The 24187-nt window shown below is 35.5% G+C and overlaps 2 protein-coding genes across 15 annotated transcripts in view; one reads left to right on the top strand and one right to left on the bottom strand.

Moving 5' to 3' along the window:
• The window catches only part of KRIT1 (KRIT1, ankyrin repeat containing), a 43224-nt gene extending 33333 nt beyond the window's left edge, over positions 1–9891 (bottom strand). For 5 of the 9 annotated variants that reach the window (XR_002781424.1, XM_023533276.1, XM_023533267.1 and 2 more), the window contains exons 1-4: positions 9386–9891; positions 4998–5101; positions 3926–4085; positions 986–1078 (exon numbers count right to left, since the gene is read on the bottom strand). Coding sequence is in view for 8 of the 9 variants with exons in the window: in XM_023533276.1 (XP_023389044.1) it covers positions 986–1078; positions 3926–4085; positions 4998–5099 (355 nt within the window). In the remaining variant the exon portion in view is untranslated. Of the gene's footprint in view, positions 1–985; positions 1079–3925; positions 4086–4997; positions 5102–5345; positions 5386–9385 lie in introns of all 9 variants that reach the window. The other 4 variants (XM_023533255.1, XM_023533264.1, XM_023533253.1 and 1 more) reach the window with 4 other exon arrangements.
• A 79-nt stretch (positions 9892–9970) lies between these two features.
• ANKIB1 (ankyrin repeat and IBR domain containing 1) overlaps positions 9971–24187 on the top strand; it is a 113539-nt gene continuing 99322 nt past the window's right edge. For 2 of the 6 annotated variants that reach the window (XM_023533251.1, XM_011363772.2), the window contains exon 1: positions 10313–10452. The gene's annotated coding sequence lies outside the window, so the exon portion shown is untranslated. Of the gene's footprint in view, positions 10453–24187 lie in introns of all 6 variants that reach the window. The other 4 variants (XM_011363755.2, XM_011363737.2, XM_011363763.2 and 1 more) reach the window with 4 other exon arrangements.

Raw genomic sequence — 24187 nt, 5'->3', positions numbered from 1 at the left:
TTTGTTTTAGATTAGGTATTAGAAGACCTGGATTCAAGTAATGGCCCATTCTATGACTTTATCTATTTGGGTGAATGTACCATTTAGAACCTTAGAGAATTGAAGAAATTATTTCCTCTTTCTTTTTCTCAGCTGATTACTACTGAAATTTTTCACCTAAGTATGGCTGGGGGAAAAAAGTATATCAGGAATGCTAGAGTTGGCTAATAAAATATGTATAAGTACCGTGTCGCAGCAGGCCAATGGGATGTCCACAGCAGATCATTAAAATACAGTCAGTGTTATTGCTGCCTTACATGAGGCTAGTACTCTATAGGTTCCAAAGTGATTTTCGTATCTAATACCTCACTGAATACTTCCTGCAAGATGCACCAAGTAAGAGCAGATACCCATGTTACAAATACATAGCTGAGGCTTAAAGCGGTGATTTGCACAAGGCCACAAATTAGCAGGCTGCAAGGTCTGCACTGAAACTCAATACCTTTCTATTATTCCAAGATGTCAAAGGTTCAAATATATTTTCATATTAGATATAAGTTCTTTAAATAGTTACCATTGTTGGACAGAGTATTTTAGAAATATTATTGATACTTTCCTGTTCCAAATACAAGATAGGTCCTGATCACAATCTCTTAATTTTCCAAAATACTTAAATATCTATTTCTATTCTATCTACAGAATATCCTTTAAAAAATCCCTTATTATAACCTGAAAACTTTTAGTTTCAATTATGGCTTCCCTCCTCACTTCTTTATCCTACTTTCAAAAACAGAAACAGAAACATTACTGTTCAGTCCAGAAGCCTGAATATTACTTTGAAATCAAAACATCTTTAAGTAACTAATTTCTCCATTTTCTATTCATTTGAAAACATGTATTTTACAACAGTATTATAGTAGTAACTATGAATGCAAATTCCTAAATTCCTCAATAGAGTTAGCATCTAAGGCACAAAAAGATTTATAAGATAAAACTTAGACTTTACCTTTGACAACCGATGGAACGATAAACAATGCTGCTTCTCTGCCCATCTTCTCCCCATCCAGAGGAAATTTCTTCAGCAGTATCACTCGTTTTCCTAATCATTTTTTAAAAAGTCAGTAAAGATAAAAATAATGGGCTTTTAAATTTTATAAATTTCCTTCAGAAAAAAAATTAAAAGGCAGCATTAAGAGGAATTAAAATCTAAAAAGTCAATTTTATTATGTCCTAATAAAAACTGATAATTCTGATAATATTCATTCTGTGGACAATGAACCAGTAGACACATGGTCCCGGTCTTGACATACTTTAAGACAAGGTTCCTATGCACAACAAGGAAAACTGTCCTGCTAAAGACTGACAGAGCGGCTGAACAGCAAGGCATCTTGCTGGGTCAAAAGGCATATACTTCCTTGTTCCGTGGGGATGTAGATGGTAAAAATTTTACTATAGTTTAAGCTGGCTAAGAAGGGTGGTATATATAAGTTGCAAAGTCTTAAAGTTTAGCATCTCTTCATTTAATCTTTAACCTCCTCTCTCAATTTCAGTTTTTATTAAAATCTGGTTGAGCTACAGACTATCGTTCTGAATTGTAACCACCATTCTTAGTCTGTTTTTCCTGATTTGGCAGCAAGGGGACCATAATCTGATAACCTACAAGTCTTATATTCTAAAACTTCTCAACTTCTAGGTATCTTTGCCATGATTTTTATCAACTCTTCCAATCTCCTCACCCTAAGAAACAGAACCTTCTTCATGACTGAGGTAGGAATGCCTGGCTGGATGCTTTCTGTGAGCAGATAGATAATATGAGAGTTCAAGCAGCTTCACTTATTCACAAAATAGTGGAGTCAACATTTGTGATTAGTATGGCCCATTATTATTATATCCCCTAAACAATTATTTTACAAAATGGACACATATAAAATAGAAATGTTAGATACAGAATAACAGTCTAATATATTTTAGAGGCAATATTTCTTGTCTGGCTTGAGGTCTTGTCCCACTTTTATCTTGCTGCTTCCCCAAACTCAGTTCTGATCCATTGTTTAAACTGGCTACTTTGCAATTATAGAATGTACTATATCTGTTGTGGGGAAAAAATAATAGCACTGACTACAAATTTGGGAATGAGGGTTCTAGTCTTACCTCCTCCACTAATGGGAATATTATTTTAGTATGTTGACAACCTATGGCTGCATTTTATAGAAATGAGAATGACCATATACCAATTCCCGGAACCAATTTAAGAATTTCATGAATAAGTAAGAGTGGTAGTGTTTCCTAAATTATAAATAGCACTGCACAAAAAGGTAAGGCATAACTACTGCTATATAAAGTCAGTTTCTGATTTTCATGTGATGCTTATATGAGGAATCATATTACTCTATAAAAATAATTCATTTATTTAGAAAAACTCAACTAAGTTAGTCAGGATATGGTATGGCTCATTAATATAACAGTCTAGTTAAGTAAAACTTCTCTATTTTAATTTCTCTTATTAAAAGCTACATGAAAAAGTATTATTACATTTTACTAAATATATAAGGCATAATTGTGGTAGACATGTTTCAGGGTGCCTATCCACTCATAAACTTCTAAGAGAAACTACCCAGCCCTCTGGGCCAGGGGACATTTTTGTTAACACTGACACTACTTATATCCCTTCTTCTTGGTGAATGGACTGAGTGGTAGAGTTTGGCTAATTCATAGCAAATTATGACTTCTCTGTATCAGCTCAAATATGTGATTTGGGTTAATCAGACTTGTCTCAAGAATCTGATCTCAGGATAGATCCTCATAACTCTTAACAATTTAGTAATAGTAAAACAAGTCTGGATGAAAATATCAGAGAAGTCTAAGACTGTAGAAAAGATTGACAAATTTATGGCACCCAAAGAGAGCCTTCACATGTCTTCATCACCACAAGGATAGTCTCCTTTTTAGCTAAGATCTCTAGATCATTTCATTAAAAGGCAATCTGATAATTAAAGAAAGGAGATACTCTTTGTAAGACTCAGAATTATACCAAAGATCTCTAGAGAACAAATATCCAAAATAACTAATAAATCAAATCACAGGATTCAGCCTTATTTCTGCAACAAAACAGTCTCTGTACTGAAACAGATGAATTAGATGACTAATCTCTTTAAAGATGAACAAACAGAAAAAACACTGAATAAGCTTAAAAAAAAAAAAAAAGAGAGGTATGGTTTACCTCACTAACAACTGTTTCAACTGCTGTTTGACTGGAATTAGCTTTACTTTTTCAATTGGTAATGCCTTAGCCTTGGACACAGTTTATAATTTCTGTAACTTCTACTATCTGCTGCTTGTGAGGTTATGGCCTGAGAAAACTGACCATGCATTTTTAATCAGTTTCATTGGCGAGTCATTATCTAACATTTTAAATGATGTCTCAACCTTTCCAAGGTTAATACTTCTGTAATTCGGTTTGCTTCTTTGAAAAGGGTTTTCTTTTTGTGAGCAAATGAGAAGAAAACTTTGGCTACCTGGTAACTTACAGGACTCTCTCTAATCCATGAATCTTAACTTTCATTCAGTTATGGAGAGGTTTACAGTTTCCTCTGTCTTGGAGTACAGAAATAAAAATAGTTCAAAGATACTTACCTAGGAAACTATAATTCTAGCAAAAGTAGTTTGTACTCTTAGTTTTCAAGCCACCCCTTGATTTTCCTTTCTCTATCGAATAAATCATTAACACTGTGACTTATTTAAATATTTTTCAACTTAAAAAAAAATTAAAGTCAGGTTACTTCTGAATGAGGCTTGGCTGTACCTTAAAAAAATTTTGGAGTCAATGGAAAGGAACACAAAAGAAACTGATTTTAATATATTTTTAAATGTCTTTCGCCACAAGCATTTAAAGCAAACTATGTTAGAAAGAAAAGACAAGACAAGACAAGAAAGAAAAGTTTCCTACCTCTGATACCCTGGTTTGCAGGAGAAATTGGTTTCGTGGTTTCTACTACATAATCCAATATGCCTTGTGTTATTTCACTGTGGCCCTGAAGTTTAGTTTCCAACAAAACTTTCTTTCTCTTTTTTTTTTGTCCTTCAATAGGAACTTCATGCAACAAAATCTTAGATGAGAAAAATAACATTAAGAGAAAGTTTAAATTTATTTGCCCTAGAACATAAGCCAGCAGTCTCTTAAACCTAGCTGCATATTAGAATAACTTAGGAAGCTTTTACAACAATATCAATGCAGTTTCATCTCAGACTTATTAAATCAAATGTCTAAGAAATAGGGTATTGACGCTGGAAGTTTTAAAGTTACCCAGGTGATTCAACAGTGCAGCCAGAATTAATTACCAGTATGTCAGAGCACTGCTAAAGCAGCAGCCTCCTGAGAATCCCTGCAATACCCTTTAATAAGTTTCAGATAACCTTAAAAAGCAGTTTAAGCAAAATGCTACAGAAATTAGCTGGAGTTACATTAGATTAGAATTATTTTATGATGTTTGGAATGTGTTGCATAGAGAAGATAACAATTCTGGTTTGTTTGTTGTTTTTGCCTTAATCATACTTATTAATTTATGTAAAATAATTGAAGACTACAGAGAACTTAATCACCTAAAACTTAAATGTAAAAAGATATTTTTAGTGAACTGTTAAAAATAGTTCTTTGAGAAAATAATGAAAAACAACATTTAGAATGTAATTTGAATAAACTTTCACCAAATTTTTTTAATTTTTAAGAGCCATTCCATAAATTATACTAAAAACTAAATCTATAAATTATAAGGAGAACTCAAACAAGTACCTCTTAATATCTAATAACTTAAATCAACGAATAGAAAAATGGTCAAAAAGTATGCTGCAGAAAAAAAGACAGTGATGGACAGAGATCTAGGGTTATCAATTCTAGCTTGTCAAGATCTAGGTTGTCAACAAGAATTTACAGGATATGGTAAGACTATTATGTAAATGAAAATGATAACGGAGAATGACATCCAATGGTAGCAAAGCAAATGTTAGTAAATTGTTCTCACTTCATATGACTTAGCTTTGTATTCCCGAGAATTTAGACTGGCAGTATTCTTTGGACGAATAACAGCGACGTATGCATCTTCTACGTTTTCTGGATTTCCCATCGCTTTATAAAACAAACAAACAAAGGAATTCCTTGAAAGACTAAAGGACACATCATCACTTTGTAAAACAACTAAATGTTGATTGTTCTATCTCAGTAATATACTACCTAAAAGGCAAGCCCGAGATGACTGATATATCTTACCACTGAACTATTCAAAACCTTAGCTTATAACTTAAGACTTCCTTGTAGATCTTTTTTCCTTTTATATTAAAAGTTAAAAAAAAAATTTAATGGGAATACATACTTTCAGAAGTCTTAACTGCATAAAAATCTGCCTTCTGTACCTAAAAAAAGTGATAAAATTATAAAAATGTCTTGTAAATACTAAGTAAATATTGAGTCAAAATAGTTATTCAGAATAAACACTTATTTTCCATAAATTACACACATGAATGTTATATTGTTAATTGTTTGGAAGCTGGAACTAGGTAGTGGCCATTAACGTTCTCTCCCAAATCTTTAGAGAACTTTGGTATATGACATTTGGATGAGCTAAAGTATAGTTTATAATTTTCTTTGGAGGTGCCCATCACAGTTAAAAACATCTGGTCAGTTGATAAAAGCTTTCTGATGAAGATATAAGAATATTTTTCACTTCCATTATCAATGCCCTAGATAATACGAAATTTTTCTTCCAACATATAACATGTACATACATACATGTATCTGCACTTTCCCAGACTAATTTTAAATTTGCACCGGGTAATTTCTGACAAATAAGTGAATTTCAAGCACTCTCTTGGTTGTTTAATAGTTCTATCTCATTAAGTGCTATTATTTGTGTGTGTGTGTGTGTGTGTGTGTGTATGTGTGTGTGTGACTAGACTAAAATGCATCTCTTGTATTGAATATATTTTATTTATCTTTAAAAAAAGCTTCCTCTCATCTACATGCCTGAACAGTTCTAAAAGAATATAAAACAATAAGTTTCCCGGCCATGTTGAAATAAAACTTCTTCAATTTTTTTTAAAGCCCATTAAACATGAAAATGATCTGTTCAGATTTAATGAGTTCCTTATTGTTTCAACTCTCATAGAGAGGAAAAAGGAGATCATTTTCGAGAAAGGTTTTTGATTGTCACTTGAGAGGAGGCAGAGGAATTTATTGTTTTCCCAATTGCAATTAAAATCATTTTGGAACCTTTAATTCAATTCCCTATATAGAAAGAAAAAGCCTTATAATTGGAAAATTTCCTTAAAAAGAAATTCTTTGAAAATTCAGTAGCTTTTGGCATTTTAAGTAAACATTAGAACCATTAAAATTACTATACACAAAAATTGTAATTATTTAAATAATTGATTTTAAAATTTATTTTATTTTGAATTATAAAAATTTTCATTGATTTAGATCCAGTGAAACTAGAGTAAAACTTTAGGATTGAGACATTTGTTTTGAGGACACATCATTTATTCCCACTGTATACCTGATGGAATTGTTTTCAGTATAGTTTTCCATAAGATCATTCTTGAAGCCCACCCCTTGCAGAAGAGCTTCCTATAGTATGTGAAATTGATGAGGCCTTTTTCTTCTCAAAATTTCTACTTAGCAATTACTTTTCACCTCAGATTAACAATGACTTCAAGATAATAAAACTTCACAGATTATTAAATGTATGGATGCCTGCTTGAAGACTTCAAGCCCCTTGCCAAAAAGAGTATTGTGTATATACTGTATAACATATATGGCACAATTACATAAACACTTTTTCTATTAAGCACCTCAAAGAGAAATCAAGTAATTGTTAGTTTTCTAAACACAATTTAAAGCAAATCGATTCCTGTGCTAGTCAACTCATATTTTAAAAAAAACCTACTGCTAAATTCTTTATCAATGCTCATCACTTCTCTAGGATAGTATTGCACTGTACACTCACCTTTTAAAAGATAAACACGTGATGTAATAAAAAAGACATAACCATGAAGATTATAGTATTTTGTTTTTACATTATTTACTGTTCACATACCCCCAAAAGATTCTAGAAATTGATTTTCAAGAAATATTCATACTTGAATGTTTGAAATATACATACTTCTAATGACAGGAAAGAAGAAAACAAAGGCTTAAGTTAGGAAAAGAATAAAAGCTACTAATATATGAGAGTAAAACTATTAAGGCAGAAACACATGCAAAGAGATTGGAAGAGAATAATTTTAGCTAGAAATAATAGAGAAAGGTATAGAGTTTGAAACATGTTTAAACTGAGTTTTAGATAAGGTTCAACTTACTAAGTATGAGCCACATTTTGTTATGCAGCTCATTCTACTCTGGAAAATGCTTAGGTATAAATGATGATAAGCTACCTAAGTAATAAGACCTTACGAATATGTAGAAGTGGTTCTCAATTGGGGGAACCACCCATCAACATCCACTACTTGGAAAGGCATGCATACCTCTTTACTCAAAGAGCTGCTACCCAAAAAGTACCTACCTGGGATTATTTGAAAATACGTAGGGGCATTTCTGGTTTTCACTATGACTAGGGGAGGGGAGGTGTACAAATACCATTTAGTCTCCAAGGGGCAGGTTTGTTAACATCTCTTTACTATGCTAGACAGTCCTGGTTAACAAAATTCCAGTGTCTTTAATGAGAAACATCTGCTATATAGAGTACACATGAACAAACTTAAAAACACTTTTGCAATGAAGAAAGATTTGGTATGTGAATATGGGTATGATAAATTTAGTATCAGAAGTCAGAGTCAACACGATGATTTACCAGTTTGCAAAGTGCATGCTAATAGTAATTACCAAAAATGATCAGAAAGTGTATGTATCTTCATAAATAAAAACCAAAAAATGGAAGGTTCTTTTAGGGCTCTGTAATATGTTCCTGAGACAGAAAATGATCCCCTTTCCTCCATTTTTAAACACCGTTTTTCAAACTTTTAAAACCCATACCCATTTCAAATAACCAAACCAAAAAAATCTTATTGTCCACATAGTTGAAAATCACTGAAAAAACGCATTTTTTTATCTCCACCAGCCAAAACGGTTTTATCAAGTTGTCCTTAAGTTTTTATTGCTTTCATTTTCTAAATATAACACTTCACGTGCTTTTAAAATATGACTAACACCTTTATAGGTGTTATTGCTTTACTGCATTATTGCTTATTATGTGCTAGATACTGTGCTAAGTGCTATACATACACCCTCATTTTATTTCCTCAAACCTGATGATGTAGGTATTACTGTTATTCTCATTTTACAGAAGAAAAAAAGAGTGGCTAAGTTACTTCCCACTTCCCCATTTTCCTGGAACAAATCCACAATTTTAAAGCATTATAACATTAAAGAGAAAAGATGACAACTAAGTATCAATAAGAATTCCCCTACGGGGATTTTTGACCATAAAAACCTCAATCTTTTGCTACTTAAATTGGTTTATGCTAATAAACAGAGAGGAAGCAATAAAAAGCATAAGAGAAAATAGCAATGCTTCTTTTAACTCAGCTTGCTTTCTTTGTCCCTTCAACCAATTCTACCAGTTGTCACATATTAGTATCAACAAGCGTCACCCATAATTTTACAACTTTATTAAGCGACATTCTATTCTGCAATTTAAGATATTTAATAATCTTCAAACGCTTTTGAAGACAATTATACTAAGTTTAGCTAACAGAGAAGGAACTAAGTAATAATTGAAACTGGGAACCAAATGAATTCCTATAATGAACAAGTACATTTAATGAGGTTATTTTAGGGAGCATGATTTCATCAGTAGTGTATCTAAATATGCTACATATCAGTTGTTACCTTAGTTCTATAACCCAATTCTAAGGGGGAACCAACTAATACATTAACATGAGGTTAAGGGAAAAAGATCACGGAATGAATTATTTGTTTTTATATTGTTATGGAAACATTCTGAGTTTGTGATATCTCTCCCAAATAAAATGAGGACATCAAAGCAGTTAAAACACTGGAGATGAAGAGAGAAACTGTGAAGACACATAAGCTCTCCAAGAGAGTCAGAGGGAATGGAGGCGAGATCCTGAGTCCGGTCAGTGAGATCAAATATTTCTGGTGAAGCTACAAGCACAGGGGAGAAACAGCTAAGCAAGCAAGCCAAAAGACAGAGATGTAGAGAGGAGAAGTGAGTTGGAAATACATGCTGTGAACCGCTTTCCCTGAAATGATAAAAGTAAACACTGTTGAGGACGTTTTTCCTTCCCCACCTATCACCGTCCACCACCAGGAAAGGATGTGTCTCTTTGCTCAAAGAGCTGCCACCCAAAATGTGGCTTTGGCTTCTTTGTAACTGCCTGTAAGAAATAAATTCCTTGCCTGGAGAAACTAGATGTCGAGATAGTTCAGCCTCCCACCTCTGTTTTCTCGCCGGAGTCTGGATCTTGCTGCTCCTCGTCTCACCCCTGCGGGCGGCCGAGCACCTCCCAGGTCGCTACATTCAACTCACTGGGTCGGACAGCCACCTGGGGGGCAGGGGACCGTCACCGCTTTCTCATTCCTCCTTCCCTTCTATTTCCCAGAGGCCAGGCCCAACTTCCTGTGACAGGAAACCTCTTACTCGCCACCAGAAGCTGCCCGGCGTGTTCGGTCGCGCTCCCCACCCCGCGCCTCAAGAGCTCAGGTGTCTGGATTCGGATAGCCTCTTGCCCACGGGCTCTTTATTGTCCTTCCCTCTCCTCGCACCTCAGCACCAAACACCCCTCATACTCTCCCGAAACGAAAGGGTTCCAGATCCTCAAAGGCCCTAGCTTTCCATCCCGCCGCTACCGGGGCGAGGAAACCGCTTCCGGGTTCACACTCCTGGCAGCCTCGCGGTTGGCGGCGGAAGAGCTTCCGGGTCGGCGGCCGAGTTACTGCCGTACTTGCTGCTGCTTGCTGAGGCTGCTGGCTGTTTGGGGCTGGTGGCGGGTGGCTCGGGGCTGAGGTGGCGGCGACGGGCACGCCAGCGGCTGAGCCAGAGGCGGGGGGAAAGGAGGAGCGTGGCTGGGCTTCGCGCGCGCGCGCGCACAAGGCTGGAACATGAGCCGGACTTGACCGCGAGGCGGAGGCTAGAGCCACCGCCCCCTCTTCCCCTCCCCCGAGTGAGGCAGCGCGGCGGCCGGAGAGGGATGGGGGGCGCCCGCCGACTCTGAGCCTCGCCGCCGGCGCCTCTGGTTCACTCAGCGTTCCTCGCGGATCTCCAGTGCGCACCCTCGGTCCCGGCAGTCTCCGCCCGGCGGGCGCACCGGGGTCGGCGAGGGGGGTGGCGCCCGCCCGGGTGGGTGGGGCGGGGAGGGTACCTGAGGTCACCGGCTCCGCAGGAGAGGCAGGGGCGGCCACGGCGGTGGCAGGATTGCGGAGCTGCGGGGTCCATCCGACCCTTACCCTCAGCCGGGGAAGTAACCGTAAGTCTCGCCTTCGCTGTGCGGGTCTGTTTAAGGCTGTCTCAACCCATTTTGGGCTCAGAGTTCAGCGCTGCCTAGTTCACGCCCTCCCGCGTCTCCCCCAAATATGCCTCCCTGCTTTTGAGGAGGATTGTTTGTCTGTCTGTCCCCATTCCTGAACGGGCAGTATCCTCTGTCTGCCCCATTGGTTTTTTTTTTTTTTTTTTTCTTTGCCAATGAATTTGCAAGCCTCTGGTCTCCGTGGTGCGTCCCATCCTCCCCATTCTGGATGCATCTCCTTGTCACTGCCCTCAAAGGATCTGTGTCCTCCCAATTTTTCTTTCTGTACCTTGGACTTTAGAGCCTCCTCCGCCCATCCTTTGAGATGTGGAAAGCCACGGAATCTTGAGGGCAGGAAAGCCTGCCCATCACGAGGGCTAGAGTCTTGAACGGATGGATGAAAGTGCTCTGCAGGGCTTGGATGGGTGGGGAGAGGTGCAGATGGTTCTTGTGAACCTTTATTTTTGCAGCTTCTGCCACCAAAACAAAAGAATGGGCCTCTCTCTTGGACCTTTATTCCTCTCCCTTCCTAAATGTGTATAAGCTGTTTTCTGTATGTCGCTGTTTGAGTAGCAGGAAATTGGAACTAGAGCAGTAATTAAGCATCTCGTGAGGAGGTTTTCAGAATTAGTCTCACAAGCTCTATTCATACGGAACGGCATATTGAACAATCTTTTATTGAAATGAAGACCAATTGCCGTAAGAGCTTTACTAGTAGATCTGAGAAATGAATGTGAAAACAGAAGTCATGTTTCAAATGTGTTTTGGGTACCTTTTGATAATTTTTAGTGTTTTGGATTTACAGTTCTTAATTTACAAAGTATGTGTATGATGTGAAATCTTTGCATTAGAAGATTTCATTTTGTTAGTAAAAAAAAAACCCACTAAAGTGATTTTTAAATATCATGTCAGATTATATTTGATATTATTTTAAATCCTTAATTCTGAGACCTTTTTCACTGATTTGGACCAACCACCTACAGATGTTACAAACGGTGATGCTTATGACCTTCTTTCCTGCTTCTTAGTTTAAAAAAGAAATTAACTATTTCCAGATTTTGGAGTAGGCACTTTTTCTCATGAAAATTTGGTTTGCTTTTTAATCTGCCACTGCAGAACTTTCCAGAAATTAGATTTAAAAATAGTTTTAATGCTGCCAGTAACTGGACAATAGCTCTTACATGCCTTTATGCATTTGATACTTTTCAAGGCACTTTAGGAAGCAAATGATAAGAATAATTTTACTTTGTGTATTACAGATTCTTGGTTATTATTCTGTTAACTTCTGTAATATTAACCGTTAGCATTTTTTTTTCTGAAAACATCATTTTGTTAAAGGTAGGTGTGTTTAATGATTTTTTTTTTTCAAAACCTCCTTTGAGCAGTTAATTTGGGGCTATTATTTGATTTGTAACTTCATACCGTTCACAGATTTTAGTTTGAAGTAGGCTCAGGAGATGCAGATCCAGCTCTCTAGGGATGTACTTTACTGATTAGTTTCTGAAGCCAAGCACTGTGTAGAGTATATTATTAAGGGTGTAGTTTTTGCTTTTCTAAAGTTGATCAGTTTCCAAATATGAAGAGTGGGGTGCTGTAGTGAGGTGATGGGCAATAACTTGGAAAGGTCTTTTTTTTTTTTTTTTCTAAGTCCACTGATCCCTGTTATCCTTGGAGGTAGGGTATGGAAGATAGGACTATAGTTTCATATTACTCTTTTTCCCTTGCCCGCTGCTCTGAGAATTTTGAGTCTTCATTATGAAAGGTTTCTGAAACCCAGCAGACTGTGCCCTAAAGTGTGGGCTCTCACAGGTGGCTGCTGAGACATGGGAGAGTTTTGTTAGCTATTCTTTTTTACTTCTGTAGCACTGCCCACTTTTGAGAGAGTAGATTTTCTTCCCTCTTTTGCTGAGATGTGCACTTGAACTGGTGAAAGTGAAATATGTGTATTTTTAACTTAATTGTAGGTAAAAGTTTAATTTTCATGTATAAATAGATGGAATAACTATGAATTAAATTTATCTGATTCTTCTTGAATGGAAGTTAGAAAAGATTCCTCAGTGCTTTGGGTACTTTTTCCACCTTTGAGGACCCATTTTTTAAGATGAAATTTAAAAATACTTATGTCTAATATTAGACTTTATATATGACACATTTGCCAAAACATTTGAGAGTGGCTCAGTCATTATTAAAAAGACCAGTCTGAAAAGAGTTTCTATGCATGGTTCTAAAAATGCTTAGGTATTTTGTTTCTGTTCTTGAAGTGACTTGCTAATTTTAGTACTCAATTTATTTTACAAACAACCTCAAACTACCTCTTTTTTTTTTATTTTCTAGAGAACTTATTTTCATACTTCATTTCAGTAAACCTTCATTGAATACTTACTATGTGTGCTAGGCACTGTGTTAGATTCTGGGACTACAAGGATAAATAAGATTGTTTTCCTCATTGAATTTGACAATCTAAGTATTTAACTGAGTCTGTCCATCTGCCTTTACAGACTTCTCTAATAGGTTTTTAAGTCACTTGTCTGTGTTTCATGTCGTTTCTATAATAGTAAGTACAGTAAATGCTGTTTATTGAGTGCTTAATTCTTGCTGGCTACCATGCTAAGTGCATTATATACATTATCTTATTTAATTCTGCGAACAGTCCTAAGAAGTATTTTATCTTCATTTATTTATACATTCTGATTTATAGTGATGCTGAATGTTGTTTTATTTATAGTATGCTAGAAAAGATTTGACCTCTTGATTTCTCCTTAAGCAGAAGTTGTAATATAGTTACAATAGATCTTAAGTCCCGAATAATGCTTTGAATAGAAAGATTCTAATTTCATAAGGTATTAATTCCTTTTGTTTTCTAAAGTAGATGAATTGCTATCAAAATGTAATTTTCAGTTGTTTAAACCTTTGAAAAGACAATTCCGAAGTTCATTATAATTAACTGTAACATAGGTCTTCAGGCACATATAACTTTTTTCTAGTTCAGCAGTGGGACCAAGAGCTTATCACATGTACTAAAAAATGTGTGTATTATTCAGGAAGGAGAGAGTATTGAGGTATATTCAGCTTTAATTTCTTTTTTAGTCTAATTTTGACATACATCTAAATACCTTGAAGAGTTTTGGTTTCTGTAATGAAAATGTATTCTTTCCGATTTAAAAATGATCTTCCTCATCTATTAGTGGAATATGTGCTTTATCAGCAATTTAGTATGGTTCAGTCTCATCATTTTTCAGACCCTCTCAAAACATTTGAAAGATGATGTATCTTCCACTGTCAACACTTTTTGCCAAATCCTCATTTGTATTCTAAATATTTTGTTGTTGTTGTTGTTGTTTTACCAAAAACTGCCAACAGTTTGCCATCCTTTAAACTAAGACCTTTTGCTACTGGTTACATACTCTTCTGTTTTTAGGACCGTTAGACAGATAATTATTCTTTCTCTAAGTTCCTAAGAGAGGTAGTCCTTGATTTTTTTCTGCCCTCAGTCTGACATATATATTTTAACTTGACATAGACAGTTTCTCCTTTTCAATGTAGCAGAATCCTTGATACTCAGGTCACTGTATATTCTGACAGGAACAATATTAGGGGTAGAATTCCTGTTCAAGGACAGAACAGTGACTAAATTATAAATGTATTAGGTGCTGGGACCACAAAGATGAATAAGTCAAGATTCTTTTTCTCAAACTATAAAATGCCTGTTTAAAGTCCTTGAAGAGAAAGGAAGGTTGATTTGAAAATATCGAGATGCTCTTCTCCAAACAGGCATACAAACACTGCCTTCCATGATAATGTATTCCCTCAGAGTATTGTAAAGGAAGGTATATAAATAAACTTTAAGCCAGGATTTTCATTCTATTTTGTGGCCTCAGACAATAGCCAGTTGTCATTTGCTCTAGTAGTAGATGTTCTATATCATATATTTATTTCAGATTTTAAAAAAATTATTTTGAAATAATTTCAAACTTACAGAAAAGATTCCAGAACAGTACAAAGTACTCCTTCACCCAGATTCCACCATTGTTAATTTTTTATTACTTTTCTTCTTTGCCCACCCTCTATCTTTCTATCTCTATACATATATTATATATGCGTGTGTGTATAAATACATACCCATTATCATAGTTTTTTTCTGAACCTTTTGGAGCAGGCTACAGACATGTCCCCTCACCCATAAACACTTAGTGTCTCTATCTCAGAAACAGGGTATTCTCTTATATAACCAGCATATAACCCTCCAAATCAGAACATAAGCATTGGTACAACACTACTATCTAGTCCTATTCAAATTTCATCAAATTTCATCGACTATCCCATCAATATCTCTTTTCTGGTCCAGGATACTATCCAGGAATACATGTTGTATTTAGTTGTCATGTCTCTTCAGACTTCTTCAGCCATATTTTTCCCTACCTTTCATGTTTTTAATAGTTTTAGAAAGTACAAGCCCTACATTTTTTAGGATGACCCTCAACCTAGATCCATGTGACATTTCCTCATGACTCCATGATTGGTCATACATGTCTGGCAAGAATGCGACAAATAGGGTTGTGACCTCAGTGCATTACATCCAGAGGCAATTAGTGTCAAATCTTGCCACTACTGGTGATTATCGCCTTGGTCATATTGGTGTCCTTTCATATTTGATCAGTATTTATGGGGAGATATTCCAAAATTATGCCAGCATCATCTTCTATTCATTAGCTATAGTGTGGGTGTCAGTGATATCTTCCACCTAAATTAACCGTTTTTATGATGTGATTGCCAAATGATATTTCTCTATTTCTATTGTTCCTTCTACATGTATTCTTTGATATTGTATTGTAAAGTAGAACTTTCCTTTCTCTCCTATTTATTTATTCATTTATTAAATCAGTAAGGACTCATGGATTTCAATTTTGTTTAGTGTGTTGTGATTTACTATTATTTATTTTGCCATTTAAATTGTCCACAATTTAGCCAGTGGGAGCCTCTTTAAGCTGGCTCCTATTCTTGTTTATCATGTGCCCTTCTCATTCATTGTGTATTTTTGGCAGAACATGCTGTTCCTGGTTCATCTTGTACTTTGCCTGGTCTAGTCCTGGAATCAGCCATTTCTCCAAGGAGCCTCATTTGTTTTTTGTTGTTGTTTTTGTTCGTTTTTGTAAAGGATGGTATTTAAAATCAAAGATTTAAGGGCTTAGTGCACTCATTGCTACTGGGGTGTCATTGCTTATAGGAACTAGGAAATGTATGAGTACATGAGTATAGTTTGTATATATACACATACTTATATATGTATATGTAATACGCACTTATGTACATCCATAATTATTTCTATACCTGTATATATATATATATATTATAAAACCGTAAGTTATGTTCCTATACTTCCAGTCCAGTTCCCCAGGGTTCTTTCTAGCCTTCTTCTTTTCCATGTTTATAAATGCCTTATCTGGCAATAAGAAACTTGACTTCATCTTAGCTTCAATATGGTTATGATTTGCCTGGCTCTGTTATTTATTTGCTCAGTGTGTTACCATTTTCCCTGTCATGTAGACCACCCTGTATCTCCCTTTACCACTTTGTCATTGACTGCTGGGCCTTCTGGCCTGTTCCTCTTTGTGGGTCTACCACTTCTTACAGGATCCACAACTCTGTGCATCTCTCTGTCCCCACACAGTACCCCATTATCCTTGCCATGGCCAGTTGGCCCGCATCGCTGCTGGCCTTCCTAAAATGCCCTTAGTGTCTTATATCCTCAGCCAGCATGCTAACTATTTTGCATAGCCCAGTATTTTCATTAGTTAATTTTTAACTATATTACCAGGATTTACAAACATACATATATATATGATGAACTATATACATAATTTCCCCCATATACAAATAACAGCACACTATATTAAATGTTCTACATCTTTGTTTTTTTGACAACTATGTAGTATTCTATTTGTGTGTGTGTGTGTGTGTGTGTGTGTGTGTGTGTGTGTGTGTGTGTCCGTGTGTACAGCCGGACAGGCACACACACCCCTACCTACCTGTGGTAGAATGAATAACAACCATAAATTCCTCCCATTCTGGTATGCATTCCTCTTTGTAATAGGACTTTGCTGCTTCTCCCATCTAGAGGTAGAACCTATTTCACCATCCCTTGAGTCTTGGCTGACCCTGTAATTTGTTTTGACCAATGAATATAGTGGAAACGATATGTGAGTTCTGGAGCTTAGTCCTTAAGAGGCCTTCAAGGAATACTTTCCTGCAGCTGCCGTTTAAGGAAGCTGGTTTAGCCTGTAGGAGGATGAGAGGGCTTTAAACTATTGGACAGCCATGTGTTTTTTTCCCAAAGTTATTTACAAGAAAACATTGAAATAAACATGTTTATATTCTCAAATTGGAAAAAAGTAAGATGCCCCAGTTGACCATCCGCATCAACCAGTAGACGTGAAAGTGGGCTATCTTGGATCTACTAGCCCAGCTGACCCTTTAGCTGAATGTACCTGCAAAGGAACTGCCCAGCCAACCAACAAAATTGTGAGAAATAACATGATTTTGAGGCACTAAGTTTGGGGTGGTTTGTTCTGAAACAATAGATACCTGAAACCATATCTGTGTTCATTTCGGACATATGAACAATATTACAGTGACTATCTTGTACATCTTATATACGAATTAAATTTTAATAGATGACAGATTATTTTCCAGAAATGTTGAGACAATTCTTAGCATCATCATTAATGTCTGAGAGTAACAATTTCCCCCATAAACTCACTATCACTGATTTTTTTGACAATAAAATGGGTAAAAAAATATTTCTTATGGTGCTTAATTCTGCATTTTCCTAACAACTTGTGAAGCTGAGCATCTTTCGATACATTTGTTGGTTCTTTTGATTTTTCAATTCTCTGAATTGCTTATTCATATCTTCACTCATTTTTTCTATGAGTTTTTTTTTATCAATTTGTCACTTCTCTTTGATATGTTATAATTATAATCTTTTAGCTTTCTTTGCAAATATGTTTTATCATTCTGTCTTTTGGTTTTTTTTTTTCTTAGTTTATGGTATCGTTTATTTACCATACTTTTTTTGATATTTCATGTAATCATTTATGTTTTTTTCTATATTGCTTCTGATGTTCCTGTCTTGAGTATATCTCCTATTTTAGGTTTTATAAACCTTTTTCTAACTTTCTTCTAACTTTGTATCGTCTTTCCTATCAATTAGGAAAGATAATCAAAAAAAGAATGGTATAAACAAATTAGGTTGTTCGTTTTCCTTAAGTAATGAGAAATTAGAGGGAGCTATCCAAGGATGCTTTTATGGTGGCTCCATAATGCTGTCAGGAATGCAAACTCATTTATCTTTCTGTTTAGTTATCCATAGCAGCTGCTTGTTACCTTTTGTTTCAGACGGAGCAGCAACTTCTATTTCTTCTATCATCATCCATGGCTCTGCTTGTTTTAACTGAGGATCAATTCCAGTTTGGTGACTATAACCTCTGAGGATGGGGGCAAAACAAAGCAGGTTCCCCATAATAGCAAGTTATTTTGAAATATTTTTTCTGTTCTTTGAAAAAAATAATGCTGAATTTGCTTTCTGTGTTATAATAAATGTGTGTACAGACTAAGGCTTCACAGTCTTTTTCTTTAACCTATTGGACAGCCATGTGTTTTTTCCCCAAAGTTATTTACAAGAAAACATTGAAATAAACATGTTTATATTTCCAAATTGGAAACTAATGTTGAGAATAAGAACTTTATTACTATCATCAATAAAACATATTAATTAAAGGCATTTTATGTGCCAGTAACTATGGTAAGCACTGGATATAAAACTGAATATGGTGTGATCCTTGTCCTCAAGAGGTTTACCAGATAATTGGGGAAGCAGTTAAACATTTCATTAGAATATTGATGGTAATCGGGTATATTATCAAGTTAGGGTGGAAGGATATCAGTGTTAGTCCAGGACTGGGGAAGTATGATCAGGGAACTTGATAGAAAAATAATTTCTAAGCTGAGTGACTAGTGGGAGTTAGCTTATTGGGGGATGAGAAGAACTTTCCAGGAGCTTTAGTAGTTCAAAGATACGTCTGAATTATCAGAGATAGGCTATGATGAGATAAATTCTGGTGGGGACTTTTTCTTAAGTCCTCTTGGGAAGGTTTTAAAGGGTATTGGATAAGATCAGATTTGATAAAGTTAAGCTAGTTGAAGTGGTAGTGGTGGCGGGGAAATGCTTTAGGTAAATATTGAGTACCTATGTGAATATAATGTGTATGGGGGGGTCAGAGATATATAAAACATAATTCGTGTTCTCAAGGAGTTAGTGGTTTTAAATAACGACTCGATACCAACAACATGAGGCAACATACTAATATAGTATCTGTCCTATAAAATGAGGGCAACCGAGGACTAGAATTAAAACCTGAACTCAGAACATCTTCGTGGATTCAAAGCATGTATTTTTTCCATATATGCTGCTCTGCCTTCTACTGCACTTATTTCCCCTTAACTTATTTATTAGTGTGTTGCTTAGTTCAGTTACTTCAGAACCTTGTGAAGTTAAAATGGTTTTCAGCTTGGGACATGAAATATCAAAGGAGCTTCAGGCTTTCTCCAGGCAGTTTCTGTGTTGGATGGAGTATAACCAGGAAGATAAATGCTGGTCAGAAAAATTGCTGCATTCTCTGAATGAAATAGTTGTGAATAGTCTTGAAATTAGTTTCTGAGAAACTTAGTATTGAACTGATAGGAGAGTGGAAGACAAAACTCTGGCATAGCATGCCATGTCACCAGATAGCTGCGTGGCATTCTTATTAATATCAAAAGTGTTTTCCCAATTGTTAATATACAGAGCAAGGAATGGGAAAAGAGCATGTACCAATGCTAATAAATAAAGCAGTGTTGGTTTTCGATAATATGTTTATATTTATTTCTAGAAAGCAGTTGTAAAACTAAAGCTTATTCTGTCTCTCAATCTTTCTAACGCCTTACTTTATTTCAATCTATTAAACTAGCTATTTTGATTCAGGCCAAATAGAGATGGCTAAAGGTAACAATTTTATCCTTTGGTGTCTAATTTTCTAAGGGTGTGCTTGCCATGTGATCTCTCTGGGCCTCAATTTTCTCTCTTGTAATTTGATACACCTGGATGAATCATCTTTGGAGGATTCTTCTTGCTCTGAAATGTGTCTTGACATGACATCCACAAAATTTCTTTAAAAGTTAGGATATGGTATCCTGACTGGAAAAAAATTACTTTTTCTATAGAATTGGGAGGACTAGGAAGGAAGGATAAAGGTTGGGCTGATAAGTTGATATCACAGAATGAAGGAAAATAATGAAATTCAGAGGGATGGGGTACTTCTGGTTTTTTAACTACTCAAAAACTCTTTGAGTGTGGTTTAAATGCCAAATACATAAGATAATCAAAAGTGAAAAATAATAAGATTACTATGATCAAGAATTTTATAGTCTAGTAGCCTTTTTCATCTGACATCCCTTGAGCCTTAATGTACCAAGCTAGAGAGGTTCTCAAAGTGTAGCACGTGTCAGAATCACGGGTAGAGCTTATTAATGCATCGATTGTTGAGCGCCACCCCCAGAGTTTCTGACTAGGTAAGTCTGGAATGGAACCTGAGAGTTTTCAGTTCTAACAGATTCACAAGTGCTACTGGTGATGCTGGCATCTATTGTATGAAATTAATTTATTTCTCTCATGCCTCTTGAATGGTACGTGTCTTATGCAAACATTGGGAAAATTTTTAAAATAGTTTCTCAACTCATTTTTCTGTGTTCAGAGTTCTCTAGATGAGGAACTCCGATGGGGGAGATAATAAAATGAATGAAATTAATCTATAATTCAAAACCTTATCTCATTAGAGAAGGTAAAGACAAAATTGCACAGACATACTATAGGAAGAATATCATTCGGGGTTGGGGAAGGGGGAATGGATTGGAGTGGGAGAAAACAGGGTTCAGGCCCATTTGCTCGGGAGCTTCTCTCATCTACCTTCTATCTAGACTATGATATATATAAAAGAGACCTATCTTCATTTGGAAATTTTGTGCCCTTAAATCTAGATAGCATCAAACACATCAAGCATCAAACACATATAGCATGTACCGTAATGTCACTGTGCTAGTTTGTAACCTAAAAGTCATATAAGTAATTATTTAACTTTCTTCATGATTCCTCTCACCACCGTCCTTATTCAAACCCTTTATCCTTGGCGTAGTCTGTATATACTTTCTCCCTAATCGAATTTCTAATTTTTATATCCTGTTTACCATGTATATATTAAATAATTAATAATTCAGTAGGCTAGATTAGATAGGAGAAAAATCTCAGCATTTTAAAATTGGGAAAATATGTGGAAACATCAGTGGGTTTATATCTTAATATTAAATTGTTTATTCAAAAAGTCTAGAATTATACATTGTCTACTTCCAAATTTCTCCTTGGCTTCAGACTTGTATATCCTTTGGCCTATATGACATCTAATAGGCCTTTCAAATGTAACATGTTCAAATAAAGCAGATCTCCTTCCTTACCACTCACACCTCACCTCCTACAGGCTTCCCTCTTAGTAATGGTAACTCCATCCTTCCAGGTACTCAGGCCAAGAACCTTGGAATCATTCTTATCTTTTCTTTTTTCTCACCTGTCAGCAAACTCTATAGGTTCTTACCTTCAGAGTACATCCAGAATCTGATCATTTATTCACCATCTCCACTGCTACCTCCTAAGTCCAAGCTACCATCATCTTTTATTTGGATTAGTACCGCCACTTCCTAAATAGTCTCCCTGATTCTGGCTTTGCTGCCACTCTCATTAGTCTTCTTAGACAGGCAGCCTGGGTGATCTAGTTAAATGTAAGTCAGGTCATTTCATTCCTTTTCTAAACACCCTCTAGTGGCTTCCCTTTTCACCCAAAATAAAAGCTGACTCTTGACTTCGGATACTACATTCTTCCTCACTCTACACTATAGTAACACTGGCCTCCTTTCGGTTCCTTGAACACATGAAAAGAAGGCATGCTCCTTTTCACTGGCTGTTTCTTCTGGAATACTCTTACCCCTAGATATCACACGGCTCAGTACTTTTACCTCTTTTATTCAGGTGTCACCTTTCCTGATCATTCTTTTAAAAATTACAACTTCTTAAAACTGTCCTCTTCTTGGCTTTATTATTTTTTAAATAACACCTTACATTCTTACATATAGAGTGTAAACACAATGGGGACAGGGATTTTCATTTATTTTGTTCCTGCTGTATTCCCCTACAACTAGAATAATGCCTGGCACATTGTAAGTGCTCTATATTTGTTGCCTGAATTTATTATTTTATCTGCATAGAGGAGCATGCCTTTCCTCTGAGAAGTACACCTGACAATCATGTGCTTCTAGCATAGGCTACCAGTCATTGATTTCTAACCCTTATTATTCTGCTTCTCCTTTTTTCTAAAAATAATATGTTCTCTGCCTCTTTTTAATTTGAAATTACTGTTTGATTTTTATTATAACATACTTCCTCTGGCAAATATTCTAGTTCCTAAGTTCATGTGTTATTTTGGAAATAATTAAGCAGCCTTTAATCTTCTGTAGAGTATATGAATTAATTGCTGCCATTGAATGTGATGTTTCCTAAGTCATAGTAATACTTTGATGTGCATCTTGCTTTTAGATGACTCTATATCATGATTTATAACTTTATACCGTAGCTTCTTTCATATTCTCCAAGAAAGGTCAATCTCTATTCCCCTTATAACAACCTGGACTGAGAGGACTTTGTCCTGTTTTGATTTTTGAGAGTTTTGTAGGTTTTAGTGTTTTTGTGTACCAGTGCTTAATAACTACCTTAATTGAAGCATTCAGGTCCCACAAAGGCACCTTGCTCTCATACTCTTTTTCTTTTTCTCTTGGCCCAAGAAGACTTGAATTTTATGTATTTGCCATGGAAGTCATGCACTTTGGATTTTTCATATCAGGCATTGTGCCAAATTGTTGGATCATGTTTTGAATCATGTCCTAACTTTTCAATTTGAAAAAGAGTCACTGCAGTACTTATGTTCATCCTATTGCCATTTCTTCAGGATGCTGGGAAGCATAGGTGGCTCAAATCTCAATCCTTCATGTCTTTTTTTAGATGTTAAAGGTTATTATATTCCTTTGTCCTTTATTACCTCGTTAAGATATACAGAATGTAAAGTGAATTCAAAAGCATTAAGTCAGACATACAGGATTCAGGTTCTTGTTTCTGATGTCGGAGACTTTCCATTCTCTGAGCTTGGACAACAGACAGTAGACATGAGGAAGCCCTTAACCTTAATTACATTTCGTCACTATGGCAATGGAATGTACTTAATGCTAAGATTCAATATCAGTAGCTAAAAATATATACTGTATAAATGAATTCTTTTTTCCAGATGCAATCCGGAACTTGAATGTTGACGTGTATAGTAATAGGTAGAGGCTTTGCTGAAAACAGATATTGCTGCATGGCTTGTAATACCCTGTGGGGGAAAAAAGTATAGGTTCAAAAATACACGTTTATTCATAATAGTGGACAAATTAGAACTAACTTGTGTAAAGCAATAAAGGGCTAAATTATTATGTTTGTCAGACTTAGATATTATTAAAATTATGTGTTCAAGGGATATTTAGTCAAATGGGGAAATGCTCATGATAAAAGTTAAGGTACAAAAGAAAAAAATTCCAGCTTTATTATGCAGCATAATCCAGTTTTGCACTTAAAAGTAGGCTCTATAAATATAGGAAGAAAATATGCCAATAAAATAACAGCGATTATTACAGGGTTTGAAGATTGCATTCATCTTTGTATTTTCTTCTTTGTAGTTTTCTGCTTACTTTCCAATTTTTATACTTTATGTAATTTTATTAAGTACTTTTAAAAGAAGGAAAAGATTTTTGGAACTAAGTACAGCTGGGTGATTCTAGGCAAATTAGTAACAATGATGATGGCTGCATTATACCGAATACCTATTATTTAGCAAATATCGAATGTATTTTATATATTTTGTCACCCTATTTTTGTAATAGCTCAGCATTGGAGGCTTAATGATCTACTTTTACATATTGGGGGGGAAAAAAAATCTCAACAATTTTAAGTAGCTGTTAGCTAGTTAAGTGTTCAAGTCAAGATTCAAACAGAAGTTTGTCTTCAGAATTTTCTAAATATATCATTAAGCCTTCCCAAAATAAACTTTCAAAGCCTGTGTGTCTTTACTGTAAAACGCAGGTGGGATTGTTGTGCAGATTAAATGAGAGAATATATATAAATCACAGGACTAGATTTATCCATAAATATCTTATATCTAGGCTTCTGGTCTTTTTTCAGTTCATTTCTGCACATGTATTGTTCAAGCTGGTTAAATATTTTCATTAACAACATCATCTGAAATTTAACTCTGTAATACTAAACCTGTATGTTGCGTTTCTTCAAAGAAGAGCAAAGTTAATCTGTTGATTGGAATTTTGTTCTTTATAAAAGTTAAAAAGTTATGCTTCTTATGTTCATATAGTACAATTTTCCAGTCATTTTTGGAAGTTTCGTTTTCATAAGGATCAATAATACTTTGTTTAAAAGGCTGTAAATAAATAAATGAATGAATGAATGAATAAATAAATAAATAATTGGCTAAAACTTATGTTCCTCACGTTCCTTAAAAGATGTTTTAAGAGACAT

The sequence above is a fragment of the Pteropus vampyrus genome, unplaced genomic scaffold (genome assembly GCF_000151845.1).
Source record: "Pteropus vampyrus isolate Shadow unplaced genomic scaffold, Pvam_2.0 Scaffold4, whole genome shotgun sequence".
NCBI classification, from domain to species: domain Eukaryota; kingdom Metazoa; phylum Chordata; class Mammalia; order Chiroptera; family Pteropodidae; genus Pteropus; species Pteropus vampyrus.
This window is presented reverse-complemented; position numbering and strand designations above follow the sequence as displayed.